Raw genomic sequence first — 21,647 nt, forward strand, 5'->3', positions numbered from 1 at the left:
AAGAAAAATGATTAGTAATGGGTGGTACATGTATTAGCTAGCATAAAATTGTAGTTGATGAGATCGCAAGGTGGTTATCTTAGCCGACGTACTCACATGTATAGATAAATAATCTAACTAATCATACCAAATATACAACACAACATTGTAAAGTAATTTATGCTTTATGTACACTCATAAAAAAACATGTTCACTCTAGGAAATTTGTGACGTTCTCGATCTTTTTATTCTACAGTTTCATTTTCCCGTTCATCAGGTAAAATATATAATATGAGAAACCCGATAAAGTTGTAATCTTGACTATCTCTATCGTATACGGACAAGTTCGGGTTAACTTTGGATGCCTGGTCTTAAGGCCAAGTGGTACATGTGTTCAAATAGGAAGCGAACTTTTTTCATTTAAGGATTATAAAACAGTAAATTGTTCAGGGCATGACAGAGTTTTTTTGTTTTTTGTTTTTGTTTTGTTTTTGTTTCTGTTTTCGTTTTTTGTTTTATTGTTTTTTTGTTTTTGTTTTGTTTTTGTTTTGTTTTGTTTTTGTTTGTTTTTGTTTGTTTGTTTTTTTTTTATTTCAAAATGTATTATTCTATCTTGAAATTTAAAACATGGAAACGTTTATGATTAGTTGACTTCTAATTCTTTGTCCACAAATGTCGAAATGTTTAGTCCTACATTATATAGAACCTATGCTAAGTTTTTCATTTGATCTTTCCTTGGATGTTATGATTTCCACTGCTTTAACACATTTCTGTTGATTTCAACGATCTTTTCTCTATCATTTTTCATTCCCAGCCACATTGAAGCAATATGGCAAAGTTCTAGAGATAAAAACAGACTCTCAGTTATCACCTCATTTAAAATCACATCCAGTATCTTATCCGTAGTTTCTTGAATTAGTAACTTGTCTACACCAGCTGTAAAAACACAAAACAAAATCTGCATTAGAAATCTGTTACATGGATTTTGAAAATTCTCGAGAAGTTTTATCATTTCAAGTTACATTTGATTCATGTTATGAAGGAAATACAGTACTTACTACTGTAAATCAAATGCTAATAACTTAGTCTTGTAGCATTTCTTTATGCCCGTTTTTATTGTAATATATTTATAATCCAGATTGGAGCGTGAAGAAGTATTATTTCCTACGTTTCGATAGTATAGTAGAAAATTATGGTATTGACGGTACTGTAGTGAATTGTCTCACGGGATATTTATCGGATATTGGACATGCACAAAATGAAATATCGTAAACTCAAATGACCAAGATCGAAGAGACACTGACTGACAACTACACCTTTCAGAGGAAAGGGAATGAGAACCAGTACAAACATGAAGTGAAAGTGCTAATGAAGCTTAAAGAAGCAAACACAGACTTAGAAGTGCCCGAATCAAATTTGGGATCCGTCCAGGTTTCTAAAATGACGATAGCCGAATGTATTGGATTTGTACAAGAAAGACAAAAACTAATTAAGCTCGCTGATTCATCTGTACTTGGTTGGAAGGTTGTAAATGAATACATAGCCAACCCAATTGCAGATGAATCAGAAGATTAAAAGAAAATGGTAAAATCTCAGAACCGCACTGAACGCAAGAACAAAGCAGAGAAGACTAAAGGAGGAAAATCGCTAAGAAAAGTTCCTTACAGTAAAGACAAGCAGGAACCAAGCACATCATCATGGAAATCTGGCAGGTACTTTAACTGCGGAAAGAAGGGGCATTGGGTAGATGGATGTCCGGAAAAAAAGATAAGTACATTTAATAATTTTACCGCATTTGACATTTGATGATGTTTGACAAACAAAAATCAAAACAGATGATATGTCAAGTAATTATGTATATAGTAAATTATCGATTGAACGTAAACACAGTATCAGAAACACGTGAAATGGTGTATTGAAGCTGACAACGTTCAGGGCGAGTGCTCAAAATTACTATTTTTAAACCTGTTTCGCCAGTAGGTCAATTGAGGGCACATGTAAATGAGTGAAAATCAATAACTGACAACAAACATGTATTAGATGTAATAGAAAACGGGTATAAAATACCTTTTAAACTGAACCAAAATCTGTCCATTTAAAAAATAACAGATCATCATTAGACAATCCAGAGTTGGTTAAATCTGAGATAGATATTTTATGACATAGGAAATGCTTCTCAGAGTTTAATTCAAGGCCATACGTTGTAAATCCACCTGCAGTTGCATATAACAAAAACAAGACTAGACTTGTGTTAGACTGCATACCACACTTGTTTAAGTTTATGCACAAGTATGAAGATACAAAAAACGCTCGACGAGATCGTTTTCAAATGGGTGATTTTTTATACAGCTATGATTTAAAATCAGCGTACCATCATCTAGATATTGTAGACATCCATAGGACCTTTCAAGGCTTTGCTTTTGATTTTGATGGGTTAACACGATATTTTGTATTTAACGTACTACATTTTGGTATAGCAACAACAGGTTATATATTTTCTAAAGAACTTAAAGAAGAGGTCAAACATTTAAGGTCAAAGGGTGAAAGGGTCGTTATGTTTTTGGATGATGGCCTCGGAGCGGATAGTGATTTTGACAAAACAAGCATAAGGGTTAAAATGCAGATAGAAAAAATAGGGTTTTTAATAGCACATGACAAATGTATTTGGAAGCCAACTCAAAAAATTGATTGGTTGGGGTATACTTGGAATACCGAAATTGGTAAACTTTTTGTTAAAGAAGAGAGAACTGACAGATTTGAGACCAAAGCTAAAACATTGATGCAAAAAATAACGAATGGAAAGCTTTATTTCAAGCAAGGTCGTTAGGTAAAACTGTTGATCAGTTAATATCAATGCAAATTGGTTTAGGAGATAAAGTTCGATTACGAAATAGATGTATTTATGATAGTATTCTGTCTAGAGCTAGTTGGGATTCACCTGTGAAAATAACACAAGGTGCTATTACTGAAATTATGTAGAATATTAAACGATCAAAGAACAAATATTTCCGATATTGATCGTGTTTTGGAGTCAGATTTTGACATATTTGTTGACGCCTCAGATGTAGGCTTTGGTCGCTATTTTGCCAGAACACGTTTCTAGTGTTACTGGACAAGAAATGTCGGGCAATTGGACAGCCGACGAAAAGGTGGAGAGTTCAAAATGGAGAGAACTCGAATGCGTAAGGTGTGTATTGAACACATTTGAAAATAATTTAGAGAACAGACGAGTTAGTATAAACTCAGAATATCAAAATATGCCACATATATTGAAAGTCGGTAGTAAGAAAAGTGGACTTCAGAGTATAGCATTAGATATTCACAATGTATGCGAAAGCAAAAATAAACAATTAAAAACACATTGGTTACCTACATCAGAAAATCAGTACGCCGATGAGTTGTGTAGACACACAGATCCTGATGATTGGGCAATAAAAAACAACATATTTCATTATATTTACAAAACATGGGGTCCATACAGCATTGACAGGTTCGCTACACATTATAACAACCAGTGTAGGAGATTCAATTCTACAATTTGGTACCAAGGCACGGAGGCAGTAGATGCTTTTTCTCAAAATTGGAGTGACGACACGAATTGGTTGGTCCCTCCACCAAATTTGATAGCTAAGACAATAAGAAAAATGGAGCAAGATAGAGCCAAAGGTACTCTTATAGTACCAGTTTGGAAACCTTCTTTCTGGCCTTTGTTATACTCTAAAATAGGTACACCAGATTTTGTACAAGAGTTCAAATACTTACCTTGTAAAAATGTAATAAAAAAGGGACAGGAAAGAACGGAGTGTTTGGTGAGAAACCAATGAAATTTAAAATGTTGGCTGTTAAGATAATATTTTAATTATTTGTGTTATTTTTAGGAATAAGCCTGAAAAACAAAATGTGGACAAGGCGGGTGCAGATAGCGGTATTGGAAGTCAACATTTTGTTCAGAAACTTGCCAGTAAGATGGTTACAACAATAGTGGACTCAAGAAAGTTATAACACTACCTAAAAGTACTTTTCGAGTTTCAACTGATGGAAAAGGCAAATGAACACGGTTTGAAAGAAATGCCAGCAGACCCAGTACATGTAGCTTTATACATAACTTATTTAATTGACATACAGTGCTCTCCAAGTGTCGTTAATTCCGCTGTTTATTCCATTAAGTGGGCTCACGGAATAAATGGTTTCAGAGATCCAACAAAAAAACTCATTTGTTACGTCACTTTTAGAATCCGTTAAACACTGAATGGTAATCTCGTCAACAAGAAAGATCCTGTAAATAACGAAACACTTTTTGACTTATTTTCTATGTATGAAAACACCGATGACCTACTATGATCGTAATCGCTTACTCAGAATTTTTACGTTTTGACGTTATAAGTAATTTAAAATGTAAAGACATTCAAATTTTTTATGAGTATTTAAAGATTTTTATTGATAATAGCAAAGCAGATCAATACAGACAGGGAAACGATATTTTGAATTGCAAAGGTTTTACTGTAGCATGTCCTGTTAAGATGTACAAACGCTACGTTAAGATATCAGGTTTGGACGCTCATTCAGATAATTTTGTTTTTAAGCCTATATTTAGAGCTAGAGGTGTCGCAAACCTTATTTATAAAAAGAGAAACATTTAAGCTATACAGGAGCTAGAGAAAGTAATTTGAAAAAGATCAAAGCTAGTTGCACCAACTTTAAACTAAGGACTTCACCCATTACGTTCAGGTGGTGCCACTGCCGCTGCTAAGTTTAATGTTAACAAAAGATGTATTAAGAGACACTGTAGATGGAAAACTGATTTTGTAAAAGACGGATATATAGAAGACACTATTGAAACGAGAATGTCAGTGTCCAAAAATCTCGGAATATAACAACTCGGTCCTTTCTTTGTATATTTCTAGTCGCAATGGGCTATTTGCAATTTATATAATTGTTTATTTATATGAACCTTGAACTATATTGAACTTGAACTACATTGAACTATATATATATAGTTCAATGTATAAATTATACGTATAATTTCCTACGCTTCGATAGTATAGTAGGAAATCATTGTATTGACGGTTCTGTAGTGAAATGTCTCACGGGATATTTATCACGTGATATAGATTTTGAGCGGGAATATGTTCCCTTTTGTAATCACTTTCTAGCCTACATTTGACTGGCCAACACTCTAGTTTCAGTAAAAATATAGTAGATATATATTTTTGTTGTATTTGCTTAAACTTTATTATTATGATTATAATTTTTTAAATAATATTTGATAGATATGTCTTATAGACATAATATTCTATTTTATGTTTTCCAATTTTCTAAATTTATACTTCGTCCAGGTATAACTCTTGAGACGGTCTTTTGCATGGGGTATGGACACAGGTTTCCACAGAACTTTCCTGCATATAAAGTAGTTGCACAACCTAGAAGTTGGGTTTGGTGGTTTTTCCTGGCCGGCGAAGCCGTCCGTGAAAGAGAATGTTTCGATACACAGTATTTGTATTTGGAAATACAATATACAATATACATATATATATTATTTACGATGTCATTTATATTTATTGCTTTAGTACGCCTTTTATGCCACATATATTGAAAGTCGGTAGTAAGAAAAGTGGACTTCAGAGTATAGCATTAGATATTCACAATGTATGCGAAAGCAAACATAAACAATTAAAAACACATTGGTTACCTACATCAGAAAATCAGTACGCCGATGAGTTGTGTAGACACACAGATCCTGATGATTGGGCAATAAAAAACAACATATTTCATTATATTTACAAAACATGGGGTCCATACAGCATTGACAGGTTCGCTACACATTATAACAACCAGTGTAGGAGATTCAATTCTACAATTTGGTACCAAGGCACGGAGGCAGTAGATGCTTTTTCTCAAAATTGGAGTGACGACACGAATTGGTTGGTCCCTCCACCAAATTTGATAGCTAAGACAATAAGAAAATGGAGCAAGATAGAGCCAAAGGTACTCTTATAGTACCAGTTTGGAAACCTTCTTTCTGGCCTTTGTTATACTCTAAAATAGGTACACCAGATTTTGTACAAGAGTTCAAATACTTACCTTGTAAAAATGTAATAAAAAAGGGACAGGAAAGAACGGAGTGTTTGGTGAGAAACCAATGAAATTTAAAATGTTGGCTGTTAAGATAATATTTTAATTATTTGTGTTATTTTTAGGAATAAGCCTGAAAAACAAAATGTGGACAAGGCGGGTGCAGATAGCGGTATTGGAAGTCAACATTTTGTTCAGAAACTTGCCAGTAAGATGGTTACAACAATAGTGGACTCAAGAAAGTTATAACACTACCTAAAAGTACTTTTCGAGTTTCAACTGATGGAAAAGGCAAATGAACACGGTTTGAAAGAAATGCCAGCAGACCCAGTACATGTAGCTTTATACATAACTTATTTAATTGACATACAGTGCTCTCCAAGTGTCGTTAATTCCGCTGTTTATTCCATTAAGTGGGCTCACGGAATAAATGGTTTCAGAGATCCAACAAAAAAACTCATTTGTTACGTCACTTTTAGAATCCGTTAAACACTGAATGGTAATCTCGTCAACAAGAAAGATTCTGTAAATAACGAAACACTTTTTGACTTATTTTCTATGTATGAAAACACCGATGACCTACTATGATCGTAATCGCTTACTCAGAATTTTTACGTTTTGACGTTATAAGTAATTTAAAATGTAAAGACATTCAAATTTTTTATGAGTATTTAAAGATTTTTATTGATAATAGCAAAGCAGATCAATACAGACAGGGAAACGATATTTTGAATTGCAAAGGTTTTACTGTAGCATGTCCTGTTAAGATGTACAAACGCTACGTTAAGATATCAGGTTTGGACGCTCATTCAGATAATTTTGTTTTTAAGCCTATATTTAGAGCTAGAGGTGTCGCAAACCTTATTTATAAAAAGAGAAACATTTAAGCTATACAGGAGCTAGAGAAAGTAATTTGAAAAAGATCAAAGCTAGTTGCACCAACTTTAAACTAAGGACTTCACCCATTACGTTCAGGTGGTGCCACTGCCGCTGCTAAGTTTAATGTTAACAAAAGATGTATTAAGAGACACTGTAGATGGAAAACTGATTTTGTAAAAGACGGATATATAGAAGACACTATTGAAACGAGAATGTCAGTGTCCAAAAATCTCGGAATATAACAACTCGGCCCTTTCTTTGTATATTTCTAGTCGCACTGGGCTATTTGCAATTTATATAATTGTTTATTTATATGAACCTTGAACTATATTGAACTTGAACTACATTGAACTATATATATATAGTTCAATGTATAAATTATACGTATAATTTCCTACGCTTCGATAGTATAGTAGGAAATCATTGTATTGACGGTTCTGTAGTGAAATGTCTCACGGGATATTTATCACGTGATATAGATTTTGAGCGGGAATATGTTCCCTTTTGTAATCACTTTCTAGCCTACATTTGACTGGCCAACACTCTAGTTTCAGTAAAAATATAGTAGATATATATTTTTTTTTGTATTTGCTTAAACTTTATTATGATGATTATAATTTTTTAAATAATATTTGATAGATATGTCTTATAGACATAATATTCTATTTTATGTTTTCCAATTTTCTAAATTTATACTTCGTCCAGGTATAACTCTTGAGACGGTCTTTTGCATGGGGTATGGACACAGGTTTCCACAGAACTTTCCTGCATATAAAGTAGTTGCACAACCTAGAAGTTGGGTTTGGTGGTTTTTCCTGGCCGGCGAAGCCGTCCGTGAAAGAGAATGTTTCGATACACAGTATTTGTATTTGGAAATACAATATACAATATACATATATATATTATTTACGATGTCATTTATATTTATTGCTTTAGTACGCCTTTTTTGTTATGTTTATTCTCTTGCGCTATTATACATACATGCAGTATGCCTTATGATAATAAAACTCCGTTTTTAAGAGACCTCCCTGTGACTCCTGTCGGAGAGCTGCAGTATTACCAGACTATACTCACGTGTAATATGACGGATGCAATAATGTGTAATAAAAAGATCTTTGATTAAGCCCACTAATACTGCTGACAGTCCGTACACATTCGCAGATATCACCCATTTTTTTTATTTCCTTCTATATAACGAGCAAATGTAATACATGTTAATCAATCGGGCAATTTGTTCTCAAATGGATAAATACTGGTTAAAAACAGTTGTACAAGGCTTACTCAATGGTTTGTCTCTGGTTATCTGAAATCAATAAAGAGTATTCAAAATTGGTTCGTAAACCGTAAAAGTCTAGAATACTTCATCACATTTAGAAAAGATAAAAGTGTTTCATGGACTTTAATAACGAAAACTAGTATTCAGCAATTTAACATTCTGCCGAAGAGTACAATGCCTGCACTTAAATGTGGCACAATAGTTCTTAGCAAATTTCTTTATACGTGTCCTGCACAAGAATTGCATAAGGACCAGCTAAAACAAAACAGATGTGTGTTTAACCTTTTAAAATTACGCATAATAGCCTATTTATTCTGTGAAATGTTTCTACGACAAAACAAAATACATCGTACTTTACAAGCTGCATGAACATCAAGTTCCATGCCCTTCATAGCCTCGATAAGATCACCAACAGTACCATTTTTCTTCATTCTCCATTTTTTCAAGCAAAGGAAAGCAACATTAAGGGAATTTCCCCCATAGTCATCTTTAAAAAACATAAACTTCAGGTTTCTTCATTCCAAGTCTTATCACCAATTCATATACATCCACCGAAGTAGTCTGGTAAGCAAGCTTCGCTAGTTGTAGTTCTGATGGAGTTTCAGTAAGATATGTCCAGCTAAACCTATTACGATAAATGAATATGACAAACTTTGTCTTAAAAATCATTGTACCTGTTGTTTTATCAAAATAAAGTATAGATTCCTCTATATATGAGAAATAATTGATGGGTTGAATAGAAGGCCGTCTGTCCTCCAAAATCCATCATATTGACTGGAGCTAACGATCTTTTAATTAATCCTTTCCTTCCTTGTCGGATTGCTTCCTTTTGCATCTCATTTGCTGTACGTATGTCAGGCTTTTTCACACTAGACTTTTGTTTTATCGTGAATAACATCGTGAATGATGCCTGGGGTGTTGTATGATTGGTATGAGCTCTTCTTCCATGGTCATCTCCCATTAGATTTCCCCCCCTTTCCAGTGTCCCACTACTTCCCTCGTCATCTTCCAAATATACAGAAGAAGATGTTTACAAAATGCTGGAATTTTTAATCGACAACATATTTGTCCAGTGTGGTGGACAAAAAAATTGTAATAAAATTGTCAACTTGCCTTTCATCTGTGGTAACATCCCTTCAGTGCCTGCGTATGGAGTGTTCATATCTCAAATCATATTTTATGCCAGAGCTATGACTACGCAGACTTTTTGTATAACAAATAGGCTTCTGGAACAGGATTTAAATCATCACTACAAAAGTTTTACGGCCGTCATCATGAACTCATGAATCGCTACGGTGTGTCCATCTGCGCCATGAAAACTGATTTGTTCAACGTGTCATAGTTTTCCTTTCCTTTTTCATCTACCCAGGACTTGACTATGAGCAACTCGTCGGGTGTTTCTAGAAAGACAGAGAACGCTTACCCTGCCGGTGCACCTGGTCCATGCTCCCAGTTTTTAGTGGAGTCCGAGTTGCTCATTAGATTTTGTTTCTTTGTATATATGGTTTAAGTTACTCTGTGTTCATTGTTGTGGGGGTCTGCTTTCCATGTCTGGTCTTTGTCCCTGGATTACATTCTTTTGATTGTCGCTATAACCTTGGTTCCCTTGATTACTCTTTCTATCAATACTTTTATTCAATGTCTTCTTCAATATGTTTGTGCGTTGGAACTACTACTGACTGTTTGTTTAACAAGTCCCTTAAAACTATTTCTTCTAAATTTAGGTCTGAAAACGAATTGATAAGAAAGGCTTGTTAAAATAGATAGGATAAAACATATTTAAATTGTAGGTTATATTTACCATCTTAACCCCCATCCTACAATTTACACAATGTGGTTAAACGCTATATTTCTATTTAAAATTATTCATTTTTTTTAAACCAACAACCCAATAATAAGACGACTATTTAAGCGATCTTTTTTTTATTTTTTCTGAAATAAAAGACGTCGCAATTTTTTCAGAATGAATCTGCTAAAAGTAAAAATAATCTGTTTCGTTGATGAACGTGTTTGAATGCCTTCCATAAGAATAAATAACAAACCTTGTGATACCTATTTCCTTGATTCCCTATTGATTGCAGCTCTGTGTATGTGGAGATCTAAACCCTCGGTATATTTTCTTATTTGGCGTGGTTTCTTTGCCATTAGTGCACCAGTAACTGCTGTTTTCCGGACGCCTTCATTTCCAACACACATTATTTTCCCAACGTATGACAAATAAAAGCCTGATCGCAAACTTTATGCAAATGACGCACTATCCTGATTTGACAGATACATGTGCTCCTTAGGTAGTCCTGTATGAACAGATTGTTGCAGAATTGACATTATCTTTATAATGATACAGCACAAAATGATAGAGAATAGTGCAATAAAAGCAGATATACTAGTTTTAGAACATCTTAATTTAAACGATTATTAGACTGTGTGCTTCTGGTTAACAGACTAATTACATACATGCATTTTAACCACTTGAAGATGAACTGATAATATATATAAATACCGTTACCGGTAAAGCTAATTTTATACGTTTTTGTCCTCATGTAAAAAAATCAAAAGTATTTTATGAAACAATACCTATATATATTTCTTTTTCCAAGACATTATCAGTTTGCAATGCTAGATAAAAATCATTAAAGCTAAACAGAAAGGAGTATTTTCAGTATCGCTTTTTCTTTATTATTGTTCGACAATAGAACGATCATCATCGGCAGATACAGATTTGTTTGTCTACTCGGAGTCAAAGGGCAATTTTGCCATAGACACTTATCTTCTAAACCCTCTGTAATTAAAGTATGTAAAGGACTATGTATATCTAGCAGTAGCACTTTGGTTTTGCACCCGGTTTCTGATTACTGTTCGTATTAATTTCTGTTCACAGTCTGTCCGTTTACATTCATTAAATGTTCATGGGGAGGACAATAAAATTTACACTTCTAATTAATGCTAAATGTAACGAAGAATTCTAGATTTATTTTGTCCCGTATAACAGTCTACAATGTTTATTACAATGATTTATACAGGTATCTCCATAATCAGATTCGAATTGCGCGACCATGGTTGTTAATAGTCGTCTGATTACGCTGTATCGGATATCAACTCGAAGATTAATCCCGATAACATCTGATCTTTGAAAAGCCATTTCAATTTCGATGTAAAAAAGAACAGGGAATATGAATAAGGCATCACTTAAAAGCTGTTGGCCGGGTAAAAATAAAAATCAAGGCTTTCTGAGGCAATGTTATCCGTGTTACATGTAAGTAAATATGGTTAAGTATGTGATCTGTAAATTCGTGTTCTTATGTAATCGCTTTTAACAAAAGTTAAATTATTCACATAATCGTTACCGGTAAAGCTAATTTTATACGTTTTTGTTCTCATGTAAAAAAATCAAAAGTATTTTATGAAACAATACCTATTTGTTAAATAAAAAGAAAAATGACAGAATTAAACAAAACCAAAAATGTAAATAATACAAACAAAGAACAATAGAATCACTTTCATCATTTATGGTAGTTAAAGGGTCGTTATACTTTGTTACATTGCAATTAATAGGCATATAACTTCGAACATTTCCACTGAAATCATCCCATTAATGTCATAATACGTAATGAAATTATAAGTCTGTAGCAAAAAATTGATGCGTACAAACATTAATCGTTTAATGAAGAAACAGTCTGACTTCACACTTAAACCGCAGTTGGCAATCGATTTCTTTTGTCTGAAACTCATTTCGAAAAAATTACAATATTTAAACATAAACATTTGTCATAGGTAGAAACGTAATTGAACATTACATTCATAACATAAAATGTTTCTACATGTCGTAATACAACTCATTTATAATTTTCATATCAGTGATATATGAATATTCGACCACTTCTGACAACGCTACATGCACCGAAGCTTTTTCGACGCCGTTTGTATACGTGCTGTCGTTACTTGTAGAAAGACTTTTCTACAAATAAAAACCACTTAAATGGGCGTTCGTATGCATAAATACTTAAGTTTATACTATAAGTAGAAGTAACCAAATAGTATTAAAACCATCACTTGATACGTATTGATTCATTTTTCAATCAATCCTGAAATTTTATTCAAAAATATCTTTAGGGTTTAATCCTCATTGATGGATTTTTTTTTCTTGTAAGACACCAATCAAATTAAAAAATGTCAGACCTACCTCAAAATCAATGAAACAAAGAAAAAAACCAACAACCAATCAATTGTTGTTATAATTATGAAATTATAATAAATATTTCAATTAATATACACTACATACCTGAAAATAGAAAATTGAATTAATGAAAAAATATAAATTAATAATAGTTAATAATATAAAAATAACAGTTGAATCGAGGACATAATCAAAGTACAGTTAAGCTCCGCCCACCATCTCGCGTTCCGTCGAATCTCATCTGTCAATCTGTCAGTCACAGCATTCCTTCTCCCAAACAAATATGTCTAGCCGTGTCAATTCAATGTTTTACGGTGCAACTTTGAACATTGCTACTTTTAATGTGTACACACACAATCCACCAAATCAATAACTTTGTCAAAAGTGAAAGTAGGTCACGGAAGAATTTATTTCACATCAGAAAAACATGTTAAATGACGGAAATTGTTGTTTAATTTTGAATATTTATGTTATGTTTATGAATCGTTAAAAAGTAAAAGTTACAATTTACAATATTTCGTCAAATAATGTCCATCTCTCAGAACTATTTTTGTCGCGGATTTTCAATGAACCGTAAATGCTTGGGGGCCTACAACATGTTCCTACTTTTGAATGAAATACTCTTAACAACACAAAACCATCAAAATACTTATTCCAGGATAAACACAATATTAGTGTATTATTGAAAAATATAAAGAAAGTATTTGCATTCGGCTCGGAAGGGGAGTAACGGCTCAGCAGAGCCTCGCAGTTACTTCCCCTTCCTTAGCCTCATACAAATATTTTCTATATTTTTTTCTGTAATACACTTATATTTCATATGTATCAGTGATGTTTTAGAACTGCCTATAGTAAATGTGAAACCTTACTTCGGTTAAGACATGCTTCCGCGTAATCCATATCAAAATAGAAGGAAAGAACCTACAATATTCAATAACTTGACAGCGTGCCAATTTTCAAAATAAACTATAAAACGTACTTTATTTAACTAAAGGGAATGTCGTTCTTACACTGTTTCAAAAATGAATTTGTATTTAACTTGTATCTTACAAGTTCATTTTTTAACAATAAAATTAGTCCAAATGTTATCATGAAACATGACGTAATAAACAAAAACAAATTGTGTAAATACATAAAAACAAAATGACTGTACTATAAATAGAACAATGTTTGACAAGAATAATAAGGATTTTGGGGAAATCTTAACTTATTACATTCCAACCCTAACATAAATTTTCATTGAATGCAAAAATGTCTTTTGCCAAAAATGAGTTTTTTGCATGGTTTTCTAAAAGACTTCAATAGTATAAATTTCATTAAGTTATGGTAAATTTTAACCAAACTCGACGTCATCTGATTTCTCTTAACATTGAAAGAAAGTGTTTTTTGATGTTTTAAAAATGACGTGTGTCCGCTTGGTATTTACGTGCGTGCAATTTTAATTTCCATAATGGTCTGGAATTATTTCATAAAGGTAAATTTGTCAGTATAAGTATCATGTGGGTAGGTGTGACAGTTATTTTCAGTCTAAGTCCTAAAAATTGCATATTTCAATAACTGATGTATGGGTAATCAGAGTTCTATATAAATTTTCCCATAGATAGATCTCATCATGCTGAATATTTGACTGACGGATTTGGCGCTATACGCGAGAAACTACTGTCTGATCACAATGTTCTGTTTCCAGTAACGGTGGTAATGTTTATCGACGATAAAAAAAAATAATTCGATACAAAACATCACAAAGAAAGTAAATTTCATTCTACTTTGTCTTTTAGTGTCAGAAAAGAAGATTTCTGAAAAATTGTATAGTACGACAACAACGGACGACGACGGACGCCAAGTAATGGTAATAGCTACATGTAACATGGTCCTTTGGGACAGTGAGCTTAAACTGGCGCACTTTTGTTAAATGTAAGGACTTGGGCACTTCTAATTTCAATATACATTTGTAGTCGGAATTTTCTTAAGCGTTAAAATTGACAATATCAATTTCATATCAGTGAATGACCCATAACGTCCAGTCCAAATTTTAGAAAATTGACATATTTTAACAAATTGTTTGAGTACGAACATTTGTATTCCATATTTAATGGTCTGAAGTAATTGTCACAATATATAAATAATAAGGAAGTAAACTGCAATAAATAAACTTCATACCAAATTCTAACGAATGACATATCCTTTCAAATTATTTTAACCGCCCTAACTAACGGAACGAATTTTTCGCTTGACAAAAAAAAATTATTTCCATGCCTCATTTCCCATTGCCCCATTTCTATTCTTTATTCCTCATGCTATACCCTGGTTACTAATGTCCCTATACGCCATAAAATGGACAGGTAACTTCATAAGGACTGTTTATTTACCTAACTTATATTGAGCAGTCGGACTGGTTGCTTTTCGACCGGAAAACCTTTCCTTATTATTTTTAAACTTATATTACATGACGCATATTTTAACACTGTGTATCAATAATAGTCTTTTTAACTTGGATAATTGGATAAACAAATACGAACTAAAGATTGTACTTTATATATCAGTCTGTATTGTACAAAAATGTTACTTCCCACTTGAACAATAAAGATTAACGGATATTGAAACTTCACTCTAAATCTGCTCGTTATCTGTAAAATCAAACATCCACTTGTAAGGCTCTAAATTAGGAGTAGTGTCGTCTATAAAAATAAATATATTTGTTTTCAGAAAGCATTATTTTTATTAAACAACTGGTCATGTTTAAGCCAATCACTTTATTGATTCATTAATTTTCATTCTTAGATTTATGTTCTTAGAAAATGTAATAATTTTATGAAACAAAATAAACAAAAACAACATCTTCCTTATGAGGCTCAAATTTTTCATCGTTTAAATATAATTGACAACCTACACACAGGAAGTGAGTTAACATGTTAACATATAAGCACTATAAGTAAGCTTGACGTTTGATATAATCCCATCTGTTTAGGAACTTGGACTTCTATATTCAGATTAACTGATTCCAACAGAAGCAAGGTAAAGAGCTGTTTTTATTTCAACATTAGACAACAAAAAGGTTCGCTTTGTGATTGACGAGATACATTAAAGCTGAAAAAGTGTCACGGGATGAGCTCTCCAACTGACCTGGCCATAATATGTGCAACAGAGGCCAAACAATGATGTATAATGTTTGCATGAATATCGAGGACTTTTTGCACGAGCACATATATATTTTTTCTAGAATTTGACTAATTATACATGAAAGTGTGTTTAAACTTGTTGAAGACCTTTTTTGGTGATAAATGCATGAACTTATTATGTGGTATTTAGGATATACGCTGGCGCATTTGTTTCGTTTCGCATTTTACCGGATCTGACTTTTTATAAGCAACAAGGAGGATATTTCTAGAAAAGCAGAGGATGCTCACCGGTTCATGCACCCAGTTTTGAGTTGAGTCCAAGTAGCTCATTTCACTTTGTTGCTTTGTACGTATTATTTTGGTTATTTTTTCTTTGTTGTGTGTGTGTCCATTTTCCATGTCTGGACTTTGTGTACGGAATGCATTCTTTTGATTTCCGCTAGATTCTTGTTTCCCTTGATTACTATCAACATATCAGTTTACTCTTCTGCTCAAGAGACAGGCGATGCCCTTTTTCTCCGTTGTTTAATTTTGTCATCGACAACAAATGTACAATTTGAAAATCAGCACTTAACGTCTCTGTAATTTCTTCCGGATTGTATAAAATGGCGAAAAATTATATTACAAGTCTATCTATCTCTATATATATAGAGATATATATATATATATAGATATATATATATATATATATATATATATATAAAGAACAGGAAACGGAGTAAAATGTTGACGCATATTGTAATTTTGATTTCTATCAAATTAAATGGGCATTTTATTTTACTTTATAATAAAACATCTGACCAAATAGTTGGCAAATTCAGCCAAGATTGACGCGATTCACAATCATAATTAGCACTTTAACATGTACATCATAAGTCATGCATTTAACAACAATATTTGGTAGAACAAAACTACTTTTTAAAAGGAAATATTGGTATAATAAATCTATTCTGCGTTTTCTTTTCTTTAACATTAAATAAATTATTTCACCTTCATAATTGCTTGATTTACACTTACCAACACTGCAATGCTTTCTAAATTTTATATTTACACTGGCCAAGCTGGCAAGACCTCGAAGTTATACATTGTCGTATTTGGAAGTTTTTTATACATCATATACATCAAATTAGTCAAACCGAACAAAGAAAAGATTTTTAACTTATATTTCAAACTCAGAATGTCGTTAAAGGTAATGAAATACTGTTATTCCTGTAATTCGTTACAATGGATGAACCGTTATTCCATAAATCAAGTCTGATATTCAATCTATATGGACACATTTATTTGTAAATCGTATTTTAGATAAACTGACCACATGCTGATTTACTGATTTTAAATGCAAAGAAATGATATCACCAAACTTCACAAACGAGGTAAGATGCTGTTTTTCTTTCCATACCTACCTTTGTACCTACATGTACTCTATACCCGACTTTTTAAGACATGAAAACCTTAAAAGAGACTTTCCCTTTGGCCTTATGTAAAATATGCTCGGGATATCGCCGATTTCCCTTTGTTGTTTACATTCCATTTTTACATATAAGTAGGAAGCGGACATGAGAAAAATCACATAACAAAAGCTTGGTATACCATGTGAAGTGCTATCTTCTAAAATCTTTGCCTGCCGTTTAAGAAATCCGTGTCTCTCTGGAGGAGATGTTGTTCCTCAGACTTATTCGTTCAATGCCGTGATGTAATGAACACTAATAAAAATGTTTTGTTTTTAAGTTTTAATAGAATCTATGTAGTCTAGAATGCATTCGTTTTTGCAAATGTAGTCTGGTACAATTAAGACATCCCCTCATGCATAGTAAAGGAAGAATGGTGATTGTTTTAGGGTTTGTGTATATGTAGACTTATTTTACGCCTGGAATCGATTAAAAAGTTCAAAATGTATATTCAACTTAATATTATAAAATCTATCTATTAGATCAAGTACCATATTTGTAAACAATATACCATATAGTTGTTTTCATGAATCAATGAATAATAATCAAATATTGTAAGATGTCTTTGTAATCAGCATATCATTTGTTAAAATATACGTTTTATAGTGCAAAGAATAGAATTGGGTATGGTATATTAAGGGGTCCGATATTGTATTGGATTAGAATGATGTGAAGAGGGTGTAACCTTTTAGTACTCCCGAAGAAAAAAAAATAATTCAATACATTTGATGTACTATTCTTATAACCTTCTAATAAAGTAAAATTTGTAATGATACACGGTTTATTATGCATTATTCTATTCGTCGTGGTTTGAAATGTTTATGGGCCGAAATATCCGGTATAATTATGTATGGGTATTCTGAAAAAGGCTTTGGGTCGAATTTCCGGAATAAGTTCATATAAACTGCGAATGTCTTTAAATATTTTTTTCATTTCATTTAGTTTCGTTCGTTTCATTATATTCCGTTTTGTATTGTTTTATTTTGTTCTTATTTCGTTTTGATTCATTTTGTTTCGATTCTCTTTTTATCGACTTTTCTCAAGTACCTTAGAAATGTAGGTCAAATTGAGTATGTCACTTACATAAACACCTGGGCGCCATAGTGCAGACTGAGATGGCCAACCGTTTCTTGGAAAAGCTATTATTTAATTTGCATTTAATCATCGAAACTATCAAATATTTCCGAGACTGTTTTGGTTCCCAATTGCATTTACAAATTAAACGCAAATGAAGCTGTCATAATGCTAGTTTTAGGCTCCTGAAACTAAAGCCACAAACCGGATATGTATGTTATGATCGGAAGATAATAAATATAATTGAGGTTGAATTCATGTATAAGCTGTACACTTGTTTAATAGAGATAATGTTGTTTTTAAGAAGCAATCTTCATAAAAATCAGACAGACGGTGATACATGCATGTCACAAACCTATTGATTTCAATTTAATTTCTTGTCCCGAAAGCGTTACTGATCACATAACAAATTTTATATGTTTTTCTTATGGTTGTTGCGCTTTTGAGATAAAATTTGTATAGATTGTACATGAATTTGGCATTTTGCAAGAGGTTGGTTGGTTTTAGTGGGAGATAAATGTATGATTTTCTCAAAAGTGCAGGCCTATATACAAAAATAATTATGTTTGTCTATGAAAATACAGCATATGTAGACTGAAAAGGCAAGGTTTTTTTTTTGGTGTGTTTTTCTACACCACGAGTCACTTTACCATTAGCAGTGTCTGAATATTATGTGGACTGGTGCTTAAAAATACATGATACGCTATCTTAAATTCAGTGCGGTTGTTAATTACTGTAGACTTGAAACACTTTCCCCCAATATTATTTTAAACTAGTATAATCATTTTCAGAATCTTTTGGAAGCAGCTGAAGCAGGAGATGTCGATCGTGTTGAAACGCTCATCGATCAGGGCGCTGATGTTAACTTTAGGCAAAGAGTAATATATGTATACGTTAATTGTATATTTGCATGCATCGGTTTTGTCGTTATTCAAAACATTATCTTGACTCATCATTAAATATTAAATCATAATAAGAATCTACTTATGAAAGAGAATAATATTTTCTGAAAACTCTGAAAACAATTTATACATGTAAAATCATATAATTAGATCATATTAGAATAATTGTTGATGGGTATTTTTTACAACTATTTGCTTTTATCACACCAAGAGTTGTATAAGTTTATAATAATAGTTTAATTTCAATTCCTCGGTAAAAAAAAGTTTAAATGTTTTTATTCTTCAGATTGACTGTGAATTGTGGGCTACTAATTAATTAGTATTCTAAACACATACATGATTTTCCATACAGCATGTTTTTGTTTTTCTTACAACAAAACAAAGTGATGCTTAAACATTAAATATTTCATTCCACAAATGATTTCGTTTTAACGATGATGACCTTTGATTTATACTTTGTGGTGCTCTTAAATTTTGTTTTACACGAAATAAATAACTATGCCTCTTTCATAGATTAACCAGTCTATTTTAAGTGTATTATATATTTCTCCATACTTTATCGAATGATTTTCCATGTTTTCTCTATGATTCAGCACACTTAACGGTTGGTGCTTAACTTCTTACTTTCTATTCAAGCATGTTCAAGAGTAATCAAGGGAACCAAGGTTATAACGGTAATCGAAAGAATGTAATCCAGGGACAAACACCAGACATGGAAAACAGACATACACAACAAAGAACATAAAGTAACTAAAATCATACATACAAAGTAACAAAAGTAAATGAGCAACTCGGACTCCACTAAAAACTGGGAGTATGGACCAGGTGTAGCGGTAGGGTAAGCGTCCTCTGCTTTTCTAGAAAAACCCGCCGAGTTGCTCATAAAAAGTCAAGTCCGAGGTAGACAAACGAGGGAAGGAAAACCATGACCCGTTGAATAAATCAGTTTTCATGGTGCTGATGGATACACCATAACGAAAATAATTCATTGTTGCTTGCCCTAAATATTAAATAAACCATGTAATAAGATTTTAATTATCTCAAATTCATTCAAAAACAAAACAAAAACAAAAAAAAAATAAATACTACCACTACATAACTGGTCTCAGTATCGAACAGAATTGTCATTCACAGCATATCTACACTGTGTAGATAATGATATACCTAACATATCTGATCAATTTTGGCGCTTAGATTTTCTTTTTGGGATATAATTACTATTAAATTGTGAAACTACTGTAATTTAACAAACTTTTGTGTGACGAAGTATAAAATAAAAAAAAATATTGAAAACATGCGCTTTAAAGATGAAATGGAAAAAATATAAATTTCTGAAAAACACCCTTTTATATGAAAAACTCATTATTGTCACATTGAAACCGTTTACAAGGTAAAAAAAGTATTATGGTTCATATTGGGGTATTTTATTTCGTGGGTAGGGGGACAGTTTTTCAATTAACTTGACTTGGGAAAGTTAATAAGTTTATTACTTGACCTCAGTGGAAAGCTAAGACACTATATAAATGCACTGTATTCTATGGCGACAAACTGACTCGATAATGGGAGATATAAAGGTACCAGAAAACCATCATGAAGTTGATGAGTTTTCCTTTATTTTTCATTTTTTTTCTTTCTATATTTGTGGTTTTTTTTTTTTTTTTTTTTTTTTTGGGGGGGGGATTGTTTTGTTTGTTTTTATTTTTTTTTGTTTTTTGTTTTGTCTTATATTTTTTTTTTTGTGATTTTTGTTTTCTCTTTTATTTTGTTTTTGTTTTTGTTTTGTTTTGTTTTGTTTTGTTGTTTTTTTTGTTTTGTTTATTTTTGTTGTTGTTGTTGTTTTTTTTGGGGGGGACTGTGCACCCTCCTATCCCATGAACTATTGAGTTTAAACTTCTTTTGTATGCATTCCCTACCACAGATCTCATCCTAACCACGACAAAATAATCTACTTTCAAACGTTTAACCCATTTCTTTATAATGTAAAGATTTTTTTTGCAAAATATCCAACATTAACAATAAATATGTAATAACTTCAAATAAACAAAACAAAAGAACAACATTAGCATGTTTCTTGATCTAAAAAAGAAGTATTCAAAGATATTCTAATTGTTAGCTTACAGGATAAAAAATAAAAGAATTATCGTTACTTTATTATAAGTTAATATAACAACCGTTTGTTTATTCAAGGGGCATACACCTCTGTATCTGGCTGCTAAGTATGGTCGTATACCAGTTGTAGAATTGTTAATTAAAAAGGGTTCTTATGTGAATACAAGAAATGATAGTTCGGTAAGTATAGAAATTTGGTAAATCACAAAATTCTAATTTGAATAAAGATTGACTGATAAAAGTATACGGTGTGTCACCTTCCCATGTGAACCGAATGAACTTTGAGTTGTCATATTGTGACGGAAAACTGTTTTTTTTTTTTTATTTCAAACGAATACAAGTTCATTATGTTGCTGAGTAATGTATTTCCGAAATTGTCTGCGACCAATGCCAAATATAGTGAATACACATATCTTGACAATTCCATTTTAGATTTAACCTGGTTAATTATTAATATTTAAGGGAAGCACTCATCTTCACGTTGCAGCCAGACAAGGCAATGAACATGTTATATCACTTTTCTTGGCTCATGGATCAAAGCCTAACGCAAAGGACCGATTTGTAAGTTTCAGTAGTAATAATAAATCTATGGCACGTCATGACAACGGAATATTT

The 21,647-nt window shown here is 32.3% G+C and overlaps 1 protein-coding gene and 1 pseudogene across 4 annotated transcripts in view; both read left to right on the forward strand.

The window, feature by feature from the left end:
- Positions 1–17: 17 nt before the first annotated feature.
- LOC148597033 (uncharacterized) lies at positions 18–3,838 on the forward strand (annotated as a pseudogene).
- Positions 3,839–15,253: 11,415 nt separating this feature from the next.
- The window catches only part of LOC148597034 (uncharacterized), a 29,085-nt gene continuing 22,691 nt past the window's right edge, over positions 15,254–21,647 (forward strand). For 2 of the 4 annotated variants that reach the window (XM_088562970.1, XM_088562972.1), the window contains exons 1-5: positions 15,254–15,395; positions 16,802–16,872; positions 18,813–18,899; positions 21,111–21,212; positions 21,495–21,593. In XM_088562970.1, the coding sequence (XP_088419096.1) occupies positions 16,846–16,872; positions 18,813–18,899; positions 21,111–21,212; positions 21,495–21,593 (315 nt within the window). In that variant the 5' untranslated portion in view covers positions 15,254–15,395; positions 16,802–16,845. The other 2 variants (XM_088562971.1, XM_088562973.1) reach the window with 2 other exon arrangements.

Source organism: Perna viridis, chromosome 15 (genome assembly GCF_037379345.1).
Source record: "Perna viridis isolate PV_CMFRI_1.1 ecotype Kerala chromosome 15, ASM3737934v1, whole genome shotgun sequence".
Lineage (NCBI taxonomy): Eukaryota > Metazoa > Mollusca > Bivalvia > Mytilida > Mytilidae > Perna > Perna viridis.